Source organism: Oryctolagus cuniculus, chromosome 15 (genome assembly GCF_964237555.1).
Source record: "Oryctolagus cuniculus chromosome 15, mOryCun1.1, whole genome shotgun sequence".
Taxonomy (NCBI): domain Eukaryota; kingdom Metazoa; phylum Chordata; class Mammalia; order Lagomorpha; family Leporidae; genus Oryctolagus; species Oryctolagus cuniculus.
This window is the reverse complement of record NC_091446.1, coordinates 82,225,727-82,243,678: the sequence shown is the minus strand read 5'-3', so window position 1 is coordinate 82,243,678 and position 17,952 is coordinate 82,225,727. Positions and strand designations below refer to the sequence as shown.

General features: G+C 53.3%; 1 protein-coding gene across 1 annotated transcript in view; it reads left to right on the top strand.

The window, feature by feature from the left end:
* DRGX (dorsal root ganglia homeobox) overlaps positions 1–17,610 on the top strand; it is a 34,842-nt gene extending 17,232 nt beyond the window's left edge. Inside the window, exon 7 of the mRNA XM_051837548.2 lies at positions 15,354–17,610. Coding sequence (XP_051693508.2) covers positions 15,354–15,619 — 266 coding nt within the window. The 3' untranslated portion in view covers positions 15,620–17,610. The remainder of the gene's footprint in view (positions 1–15,353) is intronic.
* The last annotated feature ends 342 nt before the right edge of the window (positions 17,611–17,952 follow it).

The following is a 17,952-nucleotide window of genomic DNA, read 5'->3' as shown; positions in this document are numbered from 1 at the left end:
GCCGGATTCTGTCCCAGTTGCCCCTCTTCCAGGCCAGCTCTCTGCTGTGGCCCCGGAGTGCAGTGGAGGATGGCCCAAGTGCTTGGGCTCTGTAACCGCATGGGAGACCAGGATAAGTACCTGGCTCCTGCCTTCACGTGGTGTGCCGGCTGCAGCGGCCATTGGAGGGTGAACCAATGGTAAAGGAAGACCTTTCTCTCTGTCTCTCTCTCTCACTGTCCACTCTGCGTGTCAAAAAAAAAAAAAAATCACAGCTATATTTTTAAAAAGATATTAATGAACTTATATCAAGGGCGGAGTGAGAGAATACACACACACAATCTTCCATCCACTGGTTCACTCCCCAGATGGCCACAATGGCCAGAGCTGGGCTGATCCAAAGCCAGGAGCCAGGAGCTTTTGCTCTGTCTCCCACGTGGGTGCAGGGGCCCAAGCACTTGGGCCATCTTCCGATGCTTTCCCAGGCACATTAGCAGGGAGCTGGATGGGAAGTGGAACAGCCGGGACTTGAATCCCAATATGGGATGCCGGCATCAATCAGCACAGATGGGGGCTTCATCCTCCATGCCACAAGCCAGCCCTAAAATCACAGCAATTTTGAAAAACAATTTTTCTGTTTTCACTGTGAAATAGAATATTTTTTAGAAAAATAATTTGAAGCTAGAGCTAGACTGGGGTCTCCAATGTTGCTACCTTGCTTGCACCCTAGCATGCTGTGGGCGGGATTTAGGCTGTAATTCGGGTTGGTTGTAGGCCTCTCGCCATAGCCCACAGGCTTGAGCAGCTCACCTGTAAATAACGCCAGCGAGTCTCTCCCTTTCCCATGTTCATCTTTGGTTCTTCTTCTTGTCTGACTGTGCCAGCCAGAACCTCCATTGGGCAGGCAGGGCGGTGACAGGTGTCCCAGCCGTGTGGGGTCTCTTTAAAGCAGTGTCATTGAGATGTAATTCACATACCATGTGATGAATCGTGCATTGAAACATGCATTCTGTGATTTTTTTTTTTTTTTTTTTTACCTTCGCTGAGTTGCACAGGCACCTTGGCGATTGATTTTAGAACATTTTCGCCACCTGCTAACAGTGACTCCCACACAACCGACTGAGTCTCCCTGAGGAAGCCACAGGTCTCCTCTCTGTCTCCATAGATCGTGGGCATGTTGCTGTCGCGATTGGAGACATTTCGCTGGGGCAGAATCATACCATATGACCTATTCTTGCTTTATTCCTTTGTCTTAACCATTTTTTATTATTGATTTGAAAGGCAGAGTGATGGGGTGGGGGAGAGGGTGACAGAGACAGAGACGGAGAGAAAGAGAGAGAGAGAGAGAGAGAGAGCTCTGCCATCTTTGATTCACTTCACATTAGGTGGATGGCCAGGATTGGACCAAAGCCTGGAGATTCTTCCGGGTCTCTCATGAGGGTGCAGAGGCCCAAGCACTTGGGCCATCTTCCTCTACTTTCCCAGACGCGTTAGCAGGGAGCTGGACTGGAAGCGGAGCAGCCGGGTTGTGAACTGGTGCCGGTTTTACAAGCAGCTTAACCTGCTGCGCTGCACGCCGCCGGCTCCCTGGCCTTATTCTTGATCCCACAAGCAAATTCTCAGGGTTTTACAGTCTGATTTGTCGCCTTACATCGTCCTTAAGCTGCCCTTTATCGAGTAAAGGTATTTTGTTCTTCTTCTAGTTTTCTGAGTTCTATTTATTACTTTAGAGAATCCTGAGTGCAAAGGGATACTGAGTTTCCTCAGCACTCCTGCAGGCGTGGAGATGGCGTGTGATTCTTCTTTCTCAATATACTAATGGTGAATTATCCTGATTGGCTTTTAATGTGAAACCAACTGCACATTGCTGGAATAAACCCAAATATGACGCGATGCGTTATCCTTTTTTTTTTTAAGTTTTTTTTTTTTTTTTTTTTTGACAGGCAGAGTGGACAGTGAGAGAGAAAGACAGAGAGAAAGGTCTTGCTTTGCTGTTGGTTCACCCTCCAATGGCCGCCGCGGCCAGCACACTGCGGCCGGCGCACCGCGCTGATCCGATGGCAGGAGCCAGGTGCTTCTCCTGGTCTCCCATGGGGTGCAGGGCCCAAGTACTTGGGCCATCTTCCACTGCACTCCCTGGCCACAAAAGAGAGCTGGCCTGGAAGAGGGGCAACCGGGACAGAATCCGGCACCCCGACCGGGACTAGAACCCGGTGTGCTGGCGCCGCAAGGCAGAGGATTAGTCTAGTGAGCCGCGGCGCCGGCCACGTTATCCTTTCCATACGTGGCTGGATTTGGTTTGTCAACATTTTCTATTGTCATGAAGAGATTGACTCACAATCTTTTATTTTTAATTAATTAATTAATTAGAAAGGCAGAGTCAAAGAGAAGGAATGACAGAGAGAGAGAGTTTTTCCATCTGCTGGTTCACTCCCCAGATGGCCACAACATCCAGGGCCAGGCCAAGCTGAGGCCAGGAGGTGGAAACTCCATCCGGGTCTCCCACATGGGTGGTAGGCATCCAAGCACTTGGGCCATCCTCTGCTGCTTTCCCAGGCATATTGGCAGGGAGCTGGAATGGAAGTGGAGCCGCTGGGACTCCAACTAGCGCTCCTATGGGATGCCAGCATCCTAGCAGGAAGCCTAATTCACTGCACCACAGTACCAGCCCCTGGCTCGTGATTTTATTTAGTTCTTTACTGTCTGTGTTCCAGGTTTGTTTTGTTTAACCAGGGTTGGCCCCAAACAGTGCAGCTGACCCTCTTTGTCTGCGGGTCCTGCACCTGCAGATTCAACCACCTGTGGACGGAGGCTAACTGGGAAATAGTTGCACCTGAAATGCCCAGCCCAGCTGTTCCCTGGTCATTAGTCCCTAGACAATGCAGTGTAACTGCTGCTTACAAAGTGTTGGCTCTCACACCTAATCTGGGATGACTTACAGTATAAGAGGGAGGGTGCGTGCAGGTGCCACGCACATACTACACCGTTCTGTACAGGGGACTTGAACGCTGCGGATTTGGGTATCTGTCGGGGCCTCTCAGGGATACCGAGGACAACTGTAGAATAAAGAGTGATGCTTTAGTACTGCGTGAGGGTGGGCCCAGCTGGGCAACCCGGCTCTGCGCTTGCTTGGGGCAGTGTGATGGATGCTGAGCCTGGCACATACAAGAGGGCATCACTCATGTGTCTGGTGCCTTGGAAGGGAGGCGGGGGCTGACGTGGGGGTGGGGCCAGATGATGGTTGGGTCCCTGGAAGCCAGGCCTTCTTACGGCTCGCTCACACCCAGGGTGGGCGTGGAGTCACTGCTACTGCTACTGCTGCATTCTGGCCCCAGGGCCAGCCCTGATGTGGGTGGAGCAGATGTTCGGGCATGCGTGCCTGGGGCTGTATGTTTCATTGGGAGCTCTCTTTGAAGGCTAAGTGCCACAGGTGACATGGGGTGGGGCATTTGGCTTTGAACTTGCTTTGCTTTGCAGTACTGACTCTGGAGATGTCAAGGGTCCTCTAAGGCATCTCTGAGTAGCTTCCAGATCCTTCTCTGCCCCTAGTGCACAGTCTGGGGCAGAGTGAGGTGCAATGAAGTTTGGATCAGGAAGGTTGAGCCACTCTGGGCTGGGAGCAGGCCCTCCCACAGAGACTCCAAGGGCTCTGGCCCTGGCCCTGCCCCGCTGTGAAGCAAAGATCACAGTGGCTATGCCTGGGGTGCTGATGGTTGGGAGGGGTGTATCCGTGCCGGCACACCACGTGTCCCATTAGTGCTGGCATTCCACGTGAGGATCAGAGGAGTCCTCCAACCCCAATACCCAGCAAGTATTAGGCAGATAGGGTGGAGAGCCTGGCACTTGGGATTTGCAACGAATCTCCTTGATGGGTATGTTACCACTGCCTCTCCAGTGGGGGACAGTGAGGCCCCTGGGAAGGGATGGGACCACTGAAAGTCACACAGCGAGTCTGTCAGAGGCAGGAGAAGTCAGGGACTGAGGTGTCCCCTCTTGCAGCCCCCCACCCCCCACCTCGTATTGATCCTGTTACTCTGACAGGCACCTGCTGTCATCCTGTGACTTGAAAAATGGCAACCTGCTTTCCAGAAACTATTTCCTATGAGTGCTGATGGGTTTGCACTTCCTGCTAACACATGGGGCCCCGGAGTGCAAGGAGCTGCCCGGGAGGCTTCGGGCTGGTACCAGGGGCAGCAGGAGAAGCAGTGGCCTGGTGCTGCCTCTGAGAGGGAGGATGGTGCTGGCTGGCATCCAACTGGCCAGGATGTGCGTCCCGGCATTGCTCTGGCTGTGCTGCAAGTGCTGGGATCCAGAGGCTGCAGCATGATTTTTTTTTAAAGATTTTATTTATTTATCTTGAGAGGTAGAGTTACAGACTGAGAGGGAGAGACAGAAAGGTCTTCCGTCCGCTGGTTCACTCCCCAGATGGCTGCAACAGCCAGAGCTGTGCAGAGCCAAAGCCAGGAGCTAGGAGCTTCTTCCGGGTCTTCCACACAGGTGCAGGGGGCCAAGGACTTGGGCCATCTTCTACTGCTTTCCCAGGCCACAGCAGAGAGCTGGATTGGAAGTAGAGCAGCCGGGACTCGAACCGGTGCCCATATGGGATGGTGGCTCTGCAGGCAGAGGATTAACCTACTGTGCCACAGTGCTGGCCCCTGTGGCATGATTTGTTCAGCCTCATTGAGAGATCCAGGCAGAAGTGAGGGGCCGGCACTGTGATGCAGTGGGTTAATGCCCTGGCCTGAAGAGCTGGCATCCCATATGGGCACCATTTCAAGACCCGGCTGCTCCACTTCCGATCCAGCTCTCTGCTGTGGCCTGGGAGGGCAGTGGAAGATGGCCAAATTCTTGGGCCCCTGCACTCACATGAGAGACCCAGAGGAAGCTCCTGGCTCCTGGCTCCTGGCTCCTGGCTTTGGATTGGCACAGCTCTGGCTGTTGCAGCCAATTGGGGAGTGAACCATCAGATGGAAGATCTCTCTCTCTCTTTCTCTCTGCCTCTCCTCTCTCTGTGTAGCTCTGACTTTCAAATAAATAAATAAATCTTAAAAAAAAAAAATGAGACACCTGTGGCGGGGCTGGTCAGAGGAGCTGGCTGCCGTGAGGTCCATGTGTGTTTGCAGAATGAATAAACCAGTGTGGAGACAGTGAGGTGGAGTGACAGCAATGGTGGGATTTAGGGTCAACTCCACCAAGAGAACCTGCCTGTCCAAGAAACCGGGGATTTTGGCCTTAGCCGGATTGGGTAAATGTTCATGACCATGGATTGGCTTTCTGTGGGATGTGGGGAAGCTTAGAGCCTGGAAAATGGTATTTTCCTTTTTTCAATATTTAATTACTTATTTGAAAGGCGGGGGGGGGAGAGAGAGAGAGGGGAAGAGAGAGAGAGAGGGAGGGAGAGAGAGAGAGAGAAGGAGGAGAGGAGAGAGAGAGAGGAGAGGAGAGAGAAAGGAGAGAGAAATATCTTCCATCAACTTCATCACTCCTCAAATGGCTGGGGCTGAAACCAGGAGCCTGAAATGCCATCCAAGTCTCCCACGTGGGTGCAGGGGCTCAAGCACTTGGGCCATCCTCCACTGCTTTCCCAGGTGTATTTGCAGGGAGCTGGATTGGAAACAGAGCACCAGGGACTTGGACTGGTGCTCTGATTAGGATGCTGGGGTGCGCGCAGTGGCTTAACCCACTGTGCCACAGTGCCGGGCCTGGCCGACGGTGCCCTCCCAGTCACGAAGTGTCCATCTTCTTTCTCTTCCTGTCTCCCTAAATGTTCCCTGAATGTCTTCCCTGTGCCCAAGTGGGACAGTTTGGTTCTGTTGCCCAGGGACCCAGGAGCTGGGGTGAGGCTCACAAAATTCTCAGTTACTTCAAAAAGCTCGTGGACAAATGCACTTGGAGATGTAAGTTGATTTTGGTGCCCCCGAATTGAAATCCATGCATACTTTTTTTTTTTTTGTCACTTTATGCATTTTCCATCAGCCTCTTGAAGTCCCCGTGTGTGTGTGTGTGTGTGTGTGTGTGTGTGTGTATTTGGTTTCCCTTACTTGACTCGGAAGCCAAATGAAATGAACTCTGGTGTTTGGGGCAAAGGTCTTGGAAAGCCGTGGTGTTTTTATTTCCGGTTTCCTCCGGGCGGGAGTTGGACGCTCACCGAGGAAATGGCACATGGGGCGGGCACTGGCGTGCGTGCACGTAGCCTCACGAGCAAAATGCGTTGCTGGCAGCGACGAGACAGAATGAACTTCATCTTTCCTGTCGGTCTCTGTAGTGGATCAATGCAGCTGCCTGGGAGATCAACTCTTTCAGGCTATATGTATTGCATTAAGTATTTATGTTCAAGCCAAGCCTTGGGAGCATGATGTCATAGCGGGACGGAGGCCGGTTGGATCAATTCAGCAGAATGTGCTGTAACTTCATGGAGATCTAATTGTGCATTTGAATTTAGCGTCCAGCCGGCAGTGTGCTCTGCAAACTGTGCTCACGGGCCAAGTGGCTCCTCCACCCATGTCGGTCATGGCACACGTCCGGGGCCACACAGGGAGAGTCATGGTGTCTGTCGGTGGGGGGGTGTCTGAAGGCTGGGGTGTTGGTCGGACGCCCGTGGGAAGGGGCTCACGGACCTCCGTTCCCAGGACAGGAAGTGGGGTGGAGTGCCTCTGGTTCACGTTCTGCTGTGTGTTTGCTGTTAAGACCTCCAGTGCGGGCGGAGGCCTTGGCTGCCTCGGGTGGACGGCTCAGTCTTGAATCCTCAGTGGGACTCTGTTCTGGAGGGGAGTCTCTGCCCCCTTGTCTGAATGACAAGAGACAGCCAATCGCAAATCAGCAGGGGTGCCCTTTATAGGAGAGTAATGCCCGCCCATTTAGAAAAAGCAGGAAATACAACACAACATAAACTTAAAAACCAAAATCCAGAATCCACCGTTACAAATATTTTGGTCTTGCTACATCTTTTCATTCTATTTGTAAGTATTATTAATATATATCTCCAAGAAACATATATTTTATTCTATGAATAAAAGATTTTATTAGAAGTTAATGTTATAATTATTTTCTGTTTATAAATAAACATTCTATTTTATGAGTAAAAGATTTCATTAAAATTTAAATTTGTATTTTCTATTTGTAAATCAGTCTATATATGTATACAAGGGTATTTCATAAAGGTCATGGAAAATGGAATTCAAAGATAAGTTTGGGGCAAGTGCTGGGGCCTATGGGTTAAACCACTGCCTGGGGCACGTGCATCCCTTATCCAAGTACTTGGAACCTAGTCCCGCCTCCGCTCCCAGTCCAGCTCCCTGCTAATGCGCCTGGGGGGCAGCAGAGGATGGCCCGGGTACTTGGGTTCCTGCCACCCGTGTGGGAGACCCAGATGGAGTTCCTGGCTCCTGGCTCCTGACTTTGGCCTGACCCAGCCCCTGCTGTTGTTGGCATCTGGGGAGTGAGTCAGCAGATGGAAGGTCTGTCTGTCTGTCCGTCTCTCTCTCTCTCCCTCCCTTCTTTCTCTGTCATTCTGCCTTCCAAATAAGTAAGTCTGTATTTTTAAAAAGAATACATTTATTTGGGTGCAAATATGCCTTGAAAGGCATGCATCATTTTTTATTACATGCATTTCACATCCTTTTTAGGAAACCCATAGTTGGCATGGATTTGAAAATGTTTTGCACCTAAATAAACTTATCTTTTTTTTTTTTTAACTTACCTGAGAGGCAGAGTTACATAGAGAGAGAGAGAGAGAGAGAGAGAGAGAGAGAGAGAGAGAATGGTCTCCCATCCTCTGATTCACTCCCCAAATGGCTGCATCAGCCAGAACTGTGCCAATCTGAAGCCAGGAGCCAGAAGCCTCCTCCAGGTCTCCCATGTGGGTGCAGGGGCCCAAGCACTTGGGCCATTTTCCACTGCTTTCCCAGGCCATAGCAGAGAGCTGGATCAGAAGAGGAGCAGTCAGGACACAAACCAGTGCCAGCCCCTAAACTCATCTTTTAATTCCATTTTCCGTGGACTTTTTGAAATATTCTTGTAGATACATTTATGATCTCAAGTTGGTATGATATGTGGTGTACATATACATATACACATGTATGCCTTCTATGTATACAGTTGACACTCTGTAACAGAGGGCTTTACACTTGATCTTAGCCAAAAGGCTGAGAAGTGATAACAGAGGGCTTCATATCCATTGGTTTAACCAACCACAGATTGAAAATACTTGGAAAAGAAATTGGCTCTGTGCAGAACAGGTGCAGACTTGTTTGTCTTATTTCCTAAGCAATACAGTATAGCAACTATTTATAAAGCATTTTTACTATATGATAAGTAATCAAGAGATTTATATTATGTGGAAGGAGAGGCCAGGGGTGGGGCACAGAGGGTTAAGCCACCGCTTGTGACACTGGCATCCCATATCATGCTTCTGGTTTGAATCCCAGCTCCTTGGCTTCTGATCCAGCTTCCTGCTAATGCAGTGGAGGACGGCCCAAGTATTTGGGCCCCTGCACCCAAGTACTGACCCTCACCCCCCTGCATCACGTGGGAAGCCCAGGATGGAGTTCTAGGCTCCTGGCTTTGGGCTGGTCCAGACCTGGCTATAGCAGCTATTTGGGGAGTGCAATTCTCTCTCTCTCTTTCTCTGTGTTTCTCTCTCCACACTCCGTTGCTCTGCCTTTCCAATCAATCAATCAATCATTGACATCGAAGGGAGGATGTACATGGATTATTGTAAGCACTATTCCTTTCATAGAAGACATGTGACCACCCACAGAGTTTTCTTCTCGGAGGAACGGGTCCCTCCCAGACCCTGAGGGACCACTGTGCACACGGGTGTTATATACAGAAGGGTGTGTGTTATCTCGTTCTACTCAGGCTGCGTCACAAAGCACCATTAACCCACGGGCTCATCAGCAGTGGAAATGTATTTCTTTCAAGACTGGAGGCAGAGAAGGACAAGCTGAGAGCTGGATTGGAAGTGGTGAATCCGGGCCTCGACCTGGCACCCAAATGGGATGCTGGTGCTGCAGGTGGCAACCTAACCTGCCACACCACAGCGCTGGCCCTGACTTAATGATTTGTTTTTCATGTTATGATCATGCAAAGATGCATCCATAAACCACTCTGTTTTTTCACTTTCAGTAGAGCATTCAATAAATTGCATGAATTATTCTCATGTTTTTAATAAATATTCGTTTTATTTATTTATTTGAAAGGCAGAGTGACAGAGAGGGACAGACAGAAAGAGAGATATCAACAGATCTATCATCTACTGCTTCATTCCCAAAATGGCCGGAGCTGTGCTGGTCGGAAGCCAGGAGCCAAGAACTTGATCCAGGTCTCCCACATGGGTGCAGGGGCCCGAGGATTTGGGCCAGCTTCTGCTGCTTTCCCAGGCTGTAGCAGGGAGCTGGATCGGAAGCAGAGTGGCCACGACTCAAATTGGCCCTCCTGTATGGGATGCCGGCATTAGATACCGTGGTTTACGCCCCTGTGCCACAATGCCGACCCCTGCATGAGGTGTTTAACACTGTGTTAAAAAAAAAAAGGGCTCTGTGTTTGATGGCTTCGCCCAAGTGGGAGCGTTCTCATGTTTGAGGTAGGCTCTGCTCTGCGAGGTTGCTCGGTAAATGCAGTTGTGACTTGAGATACTTTCAATTTACGACGGGGCTACACTGGGAATGTGGCCGCATCGTCAGCCTAGGAGTGCCTGTGGGCCTGTAGCTGGTCAGTGGTGGAGCTGGGAGTCACAGGCCCTGCCCACACGTCTTTAGGCTGTTCCCAGATTTCTGGCCCCAGTGGCATCCTATTGTCACTCCTGTAGCAGGATCTCTACAGTGGCAGCTTGGTTTTTAGGCAGGCCTCTTCTAAGTGTCTTTGTCACCTCTGCCACAGTCACCGGGGGAGCCAACTGTCTCTCTCTCTTTTTTTAAAGATTTATGCATTTAGCCGGCGCCGCGGCTCACTAGGCTAATCCTCCGCCTTGCGGCGCCGGCACACCGGGTTCTAGTCCCGGTCGGGGCGCCAGATTCTGTCCCGGTTGCCCCTCTTCCAGGCCAGCTCTCTGCTGTGGCCCCGGAGTGCAGTGGAGGATGGCCCAAGTGCTTGGGCCCTGCACCCCATGGGAGACCAGGAGAAGCACCTGGCTCCTGCCATCGGATCAGCGCGGTGCGCCGGCCGCAGTGCGCTGGCCGCGGCGGCCATTGGAGGGTGAAGCAACGGCAAAGGAAGACCTTTCTCTCCGTCTCTCTCTCTCGCTGTCCACTCTGCCTGTCAAAAAAAAAAAAGATTTATGCATTTATTTGAAAGGCAGAGATACAGAGAGAAAGGCAGAGGCAGAGAGAGAAAGAGAGAGAGAGAGAGAGAGAGAGAGAGAGAGAGAGAGAGGTCTTTCATCCGCTTGTTCACTCCCTAGATGGATGCAATGGCCAGAGCTCTACTGATCCAAAGCCAGGAGCCAGGAGCTTCTTCCAGATCTCCCAGGCAGGTGCAGGGGACCAAGGTCTACTGCTTTCCCAGGCCATGCCATAGCAGAGAGCTGGATTGGAAGAGGAGCAGCCGAGACTTGAACTGGTGCCCACATGGGATGCCGGCACTGCAGGCGGCAGCATTACCAGCTATGCCACAGCGCCGGCTCCCGACTGTTGTGGGCGGTTCAGCTTCTCTGTCACGCTGTCACACAGGCTTGGTGTGGTGACCCCCAGGCCCTGCTGTGATGGCTTCCGGCCGTGCTGAGGGGCTGTCCTGTGCCTGTTTCTGTGCCCGAGGTTCCTGTGCACTTGGAGTTCTGGGATCATTTTATACACCCTTCTCCCTTCGCTCACTACTCCCATGTGCCTGCCGCTCACAGCCACATTTCATTCTAGTGTGTGCTGCCCGGTAAATGCACCTGCAGGTGCTTGGGGAGGGTCTTGCGCTCACTTCCCAAGGGCGAAGGGCCTCGGTCTTCACGCGGGAACCGTCACCTTCCACCCCGGGAGTCCCAGGAGACCAAGCGCCCGTCTGTTCTGAGTGCATTTGCGCAGGCACTGCACAGAAGTCTCTGCTGAGCTGCTGGCACCGTGCGGTTCCTGGGACATCCAGGATCCTGTGTGTGGACATCATCTTTTGTCTTTCCTGGGGGTGGGGAAGGGGGCATGTAGGATTTCCAGGTGTCGGGCTGTGTGAGCACCTCTGGGAAGGTGCCCGGCATCTGATGGGAGAAGCACTTTTTTTATGCAGAACCCACTTTCGTCAAGGTGACCCACAACCCAGGGGGTCACAGCTGTCAGGGCACACGGAACACGTGCTTGGATGCAGTCACAGTCTCTACCGTGTTCCCTGTTAAGTATCATCCCATGGGACCCGTCTCCTGTTCGCTTTTGGTCTTGCCTGCTACACGGACAGTCCCTGGGGGTTGTCTCTGCAAAGACCCCCCCTCAGCACCACCTCCCGGGCCCTCCCTGTGGTCAGCACTCCCAGCGGGGGTGGGGAGGCATGGAGGTAATTGTGAATCTGCATTGGCTCCCTGTGATAGATGCTGAATGGCTGTCTGGCCTTGCGGTGCAGGTGCAGGTGTGGTGCAGGTGTGGTGCAGGTGCAGGTGGGGAGGCTGCAGGTAAAGGCCCGTGGGCCAAAGTGGCTTGCTGGCCACGCCCCTGCCGTGCCAATCCCACCCCAGTGAGTGTGAGGGATGCTTCCTCTGTCCCAGGAAAGGCGAGTGGGCTGGGTCCAGGGCGTCAGCCCCCATGGGAGGCTGGGTGTGGCTGGCGAGTGAGGGGTGGGCCCAGGGCTGGGGAGTCCTCCATCTGCGAGAGCTGCAGAGGGGTCCCAGCAGCACCGGCTGGCTCTTAGCTTCCTGGGCCACTTTAACCCGAGCTCCCTTTGGGCCCTTATGGCTTTTCTTTAATTACTTTTCTGTTGATCATGATGAAGTCCACTTAACGTAAATATCACCTACTTAGTCCTTTTTAAGTGCACACTTCTTTTCCCTTTTTTTTTTTTTTTTTGAGATTTATTTATTTACTTGAAAGGCAGAGTTACAGAGAAAGGGAGGGAGAGAGAGAAAGAAAAAGAGAGAGGAGAGACCGGCGCCATGGCTCAATAGGCTAATCCTCCACCTAGCAGCGCCGGCACACTGGGTTCTAGTCCCGGTCGGGGCGCTGGATTCTGTCCGGATTCTGGCCTCTCTTCCAGGCCAGCTCTCTGCTGTGGCCCGGGAGTGCAGTGGAGGATGGCCCAAGTGCTTGGGCCCTGCACCCCATGGGAGACCAGGAGAAGCACCTGGCTCCTGCCTTTGGATCAGCACGGTGCGCCAGCCGCAGTGTGCCAGCCGTGGCGGCCATTGGAGGGTGAACCAACCGCAAAAGGAAGACTTTTCTCTGTCTCTGTCTCTGTCTCTCTCTCACTGTCCACTCTGCCTGTCAAAAAAAAAAAAAAAAAAAAAAAAAAGAAAGAAAGAAAGAGGAGAGAGAGAACCTTTCATTTGCTGCTTCACTCCCCAAATGGCCACATTGGCTGGAGCTGAGCCTATCTGAAGCCAGGAGCCAGGAGCTTCTTCTGGGTCTCCACGCGGGTGCAGGGGCCCAAGCACTTGGGCCATCTTATACTGCTTTCCCAGGCACATTAGCAGGGAGCTGGATCGGAAGTGGATCAGCCGGGACTTGAACCGGCGCCCATATGGGATGCTGGCACTGCAGGCAAAGGCTTGCCTCACTAACGCCACAGTGCCGGCCCCTAAGTATACAGGCGACCCTCCATACCCTTGGGTTCTGCATCTGTAAATTCAACCAACTGCTGCTTCCCTGGAGTATTTGGGAAAAATTTTTTGTGTGTACTTAACATGTATAGACGTTCTCTTGTCATTTTTCTGTGAAGCAATGCAGTGTAAGGAGTTTTTACAAAGAATTTACGTTGTGGCTGGTGCCGTGGCTCACTAGGCTAATCCTCCACCTAGCGGCGTCGGCACACAGGGTTCTAGTCCCGGTCGGGACACTGGATTCTGTCCCGGCTGCCCCTCTTCCAGACCAGCTCTCTGCTGTGGCCAGGGAGTGCAGTGGAGGATGGCCCAAGTGCTTGGGCCCTGCACCTCATGGGAGACCAGGAGAAGCACCTGGCTCCTGGCTCCTGCCATCGGATCAGCGCGGTGCGCCAGCCGCAGCGCGCCAGCCGTGGCGGCCATTGGAGGGTGAAGCAACGGCAAAAGGAAGACCTTTCTCTCTGTCTCTCTCTCTCACTATCCACTCTGCCTGTCAAAACAAACAAACAAACAAACAAAAAACAAAAAACAAAAAAAAAAAAACAAAAAACAAAGAATTTACATTGTAGCAGGTATTGTAAGTAATTCAGAGATGAAGAATGGTATATGGGAGGCGAGGTGAGCACGGGGTCTGTGCAAACACGATGCTACTTCAGAGAACCCGACTGGAGCTTCCTGGAGTTTGGTGTCTAGAACCAGCCCCCCCCCCCCCATCCAGGGGTGACTGCGTGCACATTGCTGGGAGCCATCTCCACACCTGTCCCAGTGTATAAAACCGAAATTCTTTTTGTTTGAAGATTTATTTATTTATTTATTTGAAAGGCAGAGTTACAGACAGAGAGAGGAAAAGACACAGAGAGTGGTCTTCCATCCGCTGGTTCACTCCCCAAATGGCTGCAATGGCCAGACCTGGGCCGATCCAAAGCCAGGAGCCAGGAGCTTCTTTCAGGTCTCCCATGCGGGTGCAGGGGCCCAAGGACCTGAGTCATCTTCTACTGCTTTCCCAGGCCACAGCAGAGAGCTGGATCGGAAGTAGAGCAGCCGGGACTTGAACCGGCACCCATATGGGATTCCAGTGCCACAGATGGAGACTTAGCCTACTACATCACAGTGCCGGCCCCCAAAGCTGAAATTCTATATCCATTAAACATCAACCCCCCCAGTCCCCAACACCGTCATTCTCTCTTCTGCCCATACGTACCTCACTTCTGTAGGCCCCCCTTGTGAGAGCCTTGGCAGCAAGCCCTTTGTGCCTGGCTTATGTTACGTTATGTTATGTTATGTCCTCCAGGTGGAAGGGCCAGCACTCCTTCTTTAGGGCTGAATAGTATTCTATTGTGTGTAAAGCCGTTACGGTTTTTAGCCAGGTTCTTCCAGAATCCTTGGTTTCATCTACTCCTCAGTTTCCCTCTGTGCCTTGTGTTGGGGGGATGGGACGAGAGCTAAGCCTAGCGGTGTGTACGAACCCGTCTCTATCCTAGCCTTGGTTCTGTGAGTGAGCTCCTTCTTTCCAAGACTTTATGTATTTATTTGAAAGGTAGAGTGATGATGGAGGTGGGAGAAGAGAGAAAGGAGAGAAAGAGAGAGAGAGGTCTTCCATCTGCTGGTTTACTCCCTAAATGGCCATAACAGCTGGATCTGGGTCAGGCTGAAGCCAGGAGCCCGGAGCTCCATCCACCACATCTCCCACGCGAGTAGCAGGGGCCCAGGCACTTGAGCCATCTTCCGCTGCCTTCCCAGATGCATTCGCAAGAAGCTGGATCAGAAGAAGAGTAGCCAGGACTCGAACCTGTGCTCCAATATGGGATGCCGGCATCGCAGGCATCAACTTAGCCCTGTGTACCACCACACTGGCTGCTAACTGTTTAACCTCTGAAGCTGGGTTTTGAGGGCCATGTCTGTCTTGGGGGATCCACTGCAGGTGGCCTGACAGGTTCGGCTGTGGCTGCAGGGAGGAGGCTCTGCCCCCTCGGCATCTCGCACGCAGCCGGCTTCACGCTGCAGTCACTGGGCATTCCACCTGCCGCGCGACGCTTACAAGTCCCGGGCAGAGGCAAGCACCAGCCTTGGACACACAGGTGGCCTGGGCACTTGTCCAGCTGCTCTCACACAGGGCTGAGCCTGATGCTGGTCTTCCCGATGGGCTTCTGTGCCAGGTGGCCTTGGCGTAGTCTTGGCTGCCACGAGCCTCATTTTCCCTTGCTCACGGCATTTCAACGGTGCTCGCAAAATCCCGTGCACGCCATTCTTGAAAGATGTGGGTGTGATCTCGGCAGTGGGAGACATGAGCTGCCTCCAGCTAGCCCCACACCGGCACTTGAACCTTGCATACCTCACTGCGGGGCGCCTCCTGAGGCCCCAGGGGGGGTGCCTTGGAAGTTTGGGTGGGTGTGTTGGATGATTTTGTAGGCTCTTCCTAAGGATCCTGTGAAGCAGGTTTCACTCTGTTTTATGGAAGTAAAAACCAAAGCTCAGAGAAGCCAAGATACTAGCCCCAGGCCACACAGCTGGTTGATGGCAGAGCAGGGCTGCCAGGTCCCTCCATGCTGTTCCCATCCTTTGGGCGGTCAGCTGGGCCCCTCGAGGTGTGTGTGTGTGTGGGCTTCTGACAGAATGGACCGTGATGGGAGTGTGTTGCTTTCCCTCCTAACAGGGGGCCCACTCTGCTCCTGCTGCGTGCCAGACCCCATGGGGCTCTCCTTCCTCCCCACCTACGGCTGCCAGAGTAACCGCACGGCCAGCGTGGCTGCTCTGCGCATGAAGGCCCGGGAGCATTCGGAAGCCGTGCTACAGTCCGCTAACCTTCTGCCGACCACCAGCTGCAGCCCGGGCCCGGCGGCCAAGCCCGCGCCCCCCGACGGCGGCCAGGACAAGACCCCTCCCACCAAGGAACAGAGCGAGGGCGAGAAGAGCGTATGAGGGTGCAAAGTGCCCAACCCGGCGCGCCCTCCCCCCTGCCCCTGCTTCTCCCAGCCTCAGCCTCTGCGGAAAAGTCTCCCGGACAGCAAGGAGTCGACACCCGCTTGTCCCGGGGCCTCTGCAGCGACCCGCGGCTCCCCTGGCGCCTGCAGAGTCGTGCCGGAGTTCCACCAGGGGGCGCTGTGTGGTCCTGGCTTCTTGGGTGACAGGTCCTGAGCTCACAGGGCGCTGAGACCCCTGAGGTTCTCTTCCAGATCTGGAAGTTTTTGGAGGGGCTGGAATTGCTCATCCATCACCCTTCCTGTCCCCACCCACTGCCCTCCTGGGCTACCTTGTGAAGGTATTGTCAACCCCAAGAACCACAGCTTGGGGCATCATCCTTGAGAAGTGGCCAGGGGCTGGACTGTCCCAGCCAGTCACACCTCTGTGATTTTACCAGGCAGCTGGTAGACCTCCAACATGCAGCACCTGCTGGCTTCCATCAGGATCCTTTCTCTGCTGGAGAATTTTGGTTGTGGGCTTGGCTGGGGGCTGAGAAGATATAGGGTGGGGAGGGTCTGCCCTAGGGACACAGGGTGGCCAGGGAGCCAGACTATTAGACACACCGTCAGCTCCACGAACCGGGGAGCCACTACTGTCACCCAGATGCTGTGGGCTCGGAGCGAGTGTGGCCTCCCACCGTGGCAGTGCCCAGCCGCCTCTCTCCTTGAGTGGACTTGCAGCTTGGTGGGAAGCTGACCAGTTGGAAAACAGCTCCCGGAGCTGGACAGGAGAGCCATCGGAAGGGACGCAGCCTCCCGGAAGTCGTCCGAAACAACCAAGCATCTGGATGAACTCCGGATCCTCAGATCCCTGGCATGGGGAGGGGGTTCCCAGCAGAGCTGCTTTTTGACTTGGGAGAAGAAAAAAAAGTAGGAAAGAAGAGGAGCCAGGAACGGCGTCCACGCAGACACGCTGCGTGGGGCAGATGGCTTCCTGTTGGACGAAGGGAGTTAGCAGCAAAGGGCCAAACCACGTTGAGGTTTCTGCTGTGGTCTACGGTGGCTGTTTTCTGCTGCGTGGACGGAGACCCGAGCATCAGTGTGCAATCACATGAGCGCACCCCCTCCAGCAGGGGCTCCTGGGAAACTGACAGGTGCGTGGCCATCTGCAGTGACTTTTGCTGCTGGTATGGGTGGCTGTGACGCCGAGGGTTTCCACTTCGGTTGCTGTCACCGACAGGTTCTGCTTCCTTTCGGGTCCCCTGCCCCCTTTGCAACCTCCCCCTGCCCCTTCCCCCAGAGTGTACTCCTTGTCTGCCTCGTCCCCGCCCCCCACCCCCCCAACCATGACTGCCCAGCGTTTTGGTAAAACCCAGCGTCTCCTTTAAGGCAGAGAGACCTGCTCCTTCCTCCTGCTGTATTTTGCTTGCCGACTCCCAAGACGGACCGATTTGCCAAAAAAGCGGCCAAGTGGCTTCCGTTTCCCCTGTAATCACGAATGTTCGGTTGCAACGCTGCGCGCGCCAGCCCTTCTATACCCTAACTCTTCAATCTAATTGTTTGATTAAACTCGTATTTCCTCCAGAAAGGTACATAAATAAGTGAACTGTTGGGCAAATTAAGAATACTTAACGGCATTGTATCTGAAAAGTAGTTACGCTGATTAAATTTTGTGTCCTTGAGGACTTTCAGGAAATTGCTTTTGATCGTCAATAACACAATTAAGTAAACTACACACACATTAGCATGAATAATTGATAAGAAATTATGTATTACCACGAAGCACTGATTTAATAATTCATGATGCGACACTCCAGTGACTGTGCAAAACTGGAGAACATCGAGGAGTCTGCCTGACGTGACGGAAAGAAAGAGGGGAAAACCAGCAAGCAAGGGTGCCGGGCGGTGACGCCGAGGAGTTGGTTCTGTTGTACAAAGGCGCAACGTGACTGATGCATGATCGTTTCTCTTTGTTTCAATACCCAAATAAACTTAGGAGAGTGAAGCAAACAGCCCGAGAGCTCAGGTCCTCTCTTTGTTTCTCTGGGCTCTGCAGCCGCAGAACGGGGCGGAGCCTGCAGCCTCCCATCCGTCCCCCACCGCGGCCAACACGCAAAGGGCGAGTCTTTCGGAAATTTCCAGAAGGCGCGCTCGGAGGCCTGGGCTCAGAACCTCTTAGCAGAGGGTTGGGACAGACAGGGCATCCCCTGGGCTGGCCAGAGCTTTTCCCATAAGAGACTGGCCTGGGAGGCTTGGTCCTTCCGCTCCAGCACCGACGCACGCGGCCTGGGCTGGCTTTCCTACAGGGCCCATCCCTGGCGTGGTCCTCCAGGGGGCGGCTGTCACCAAAGC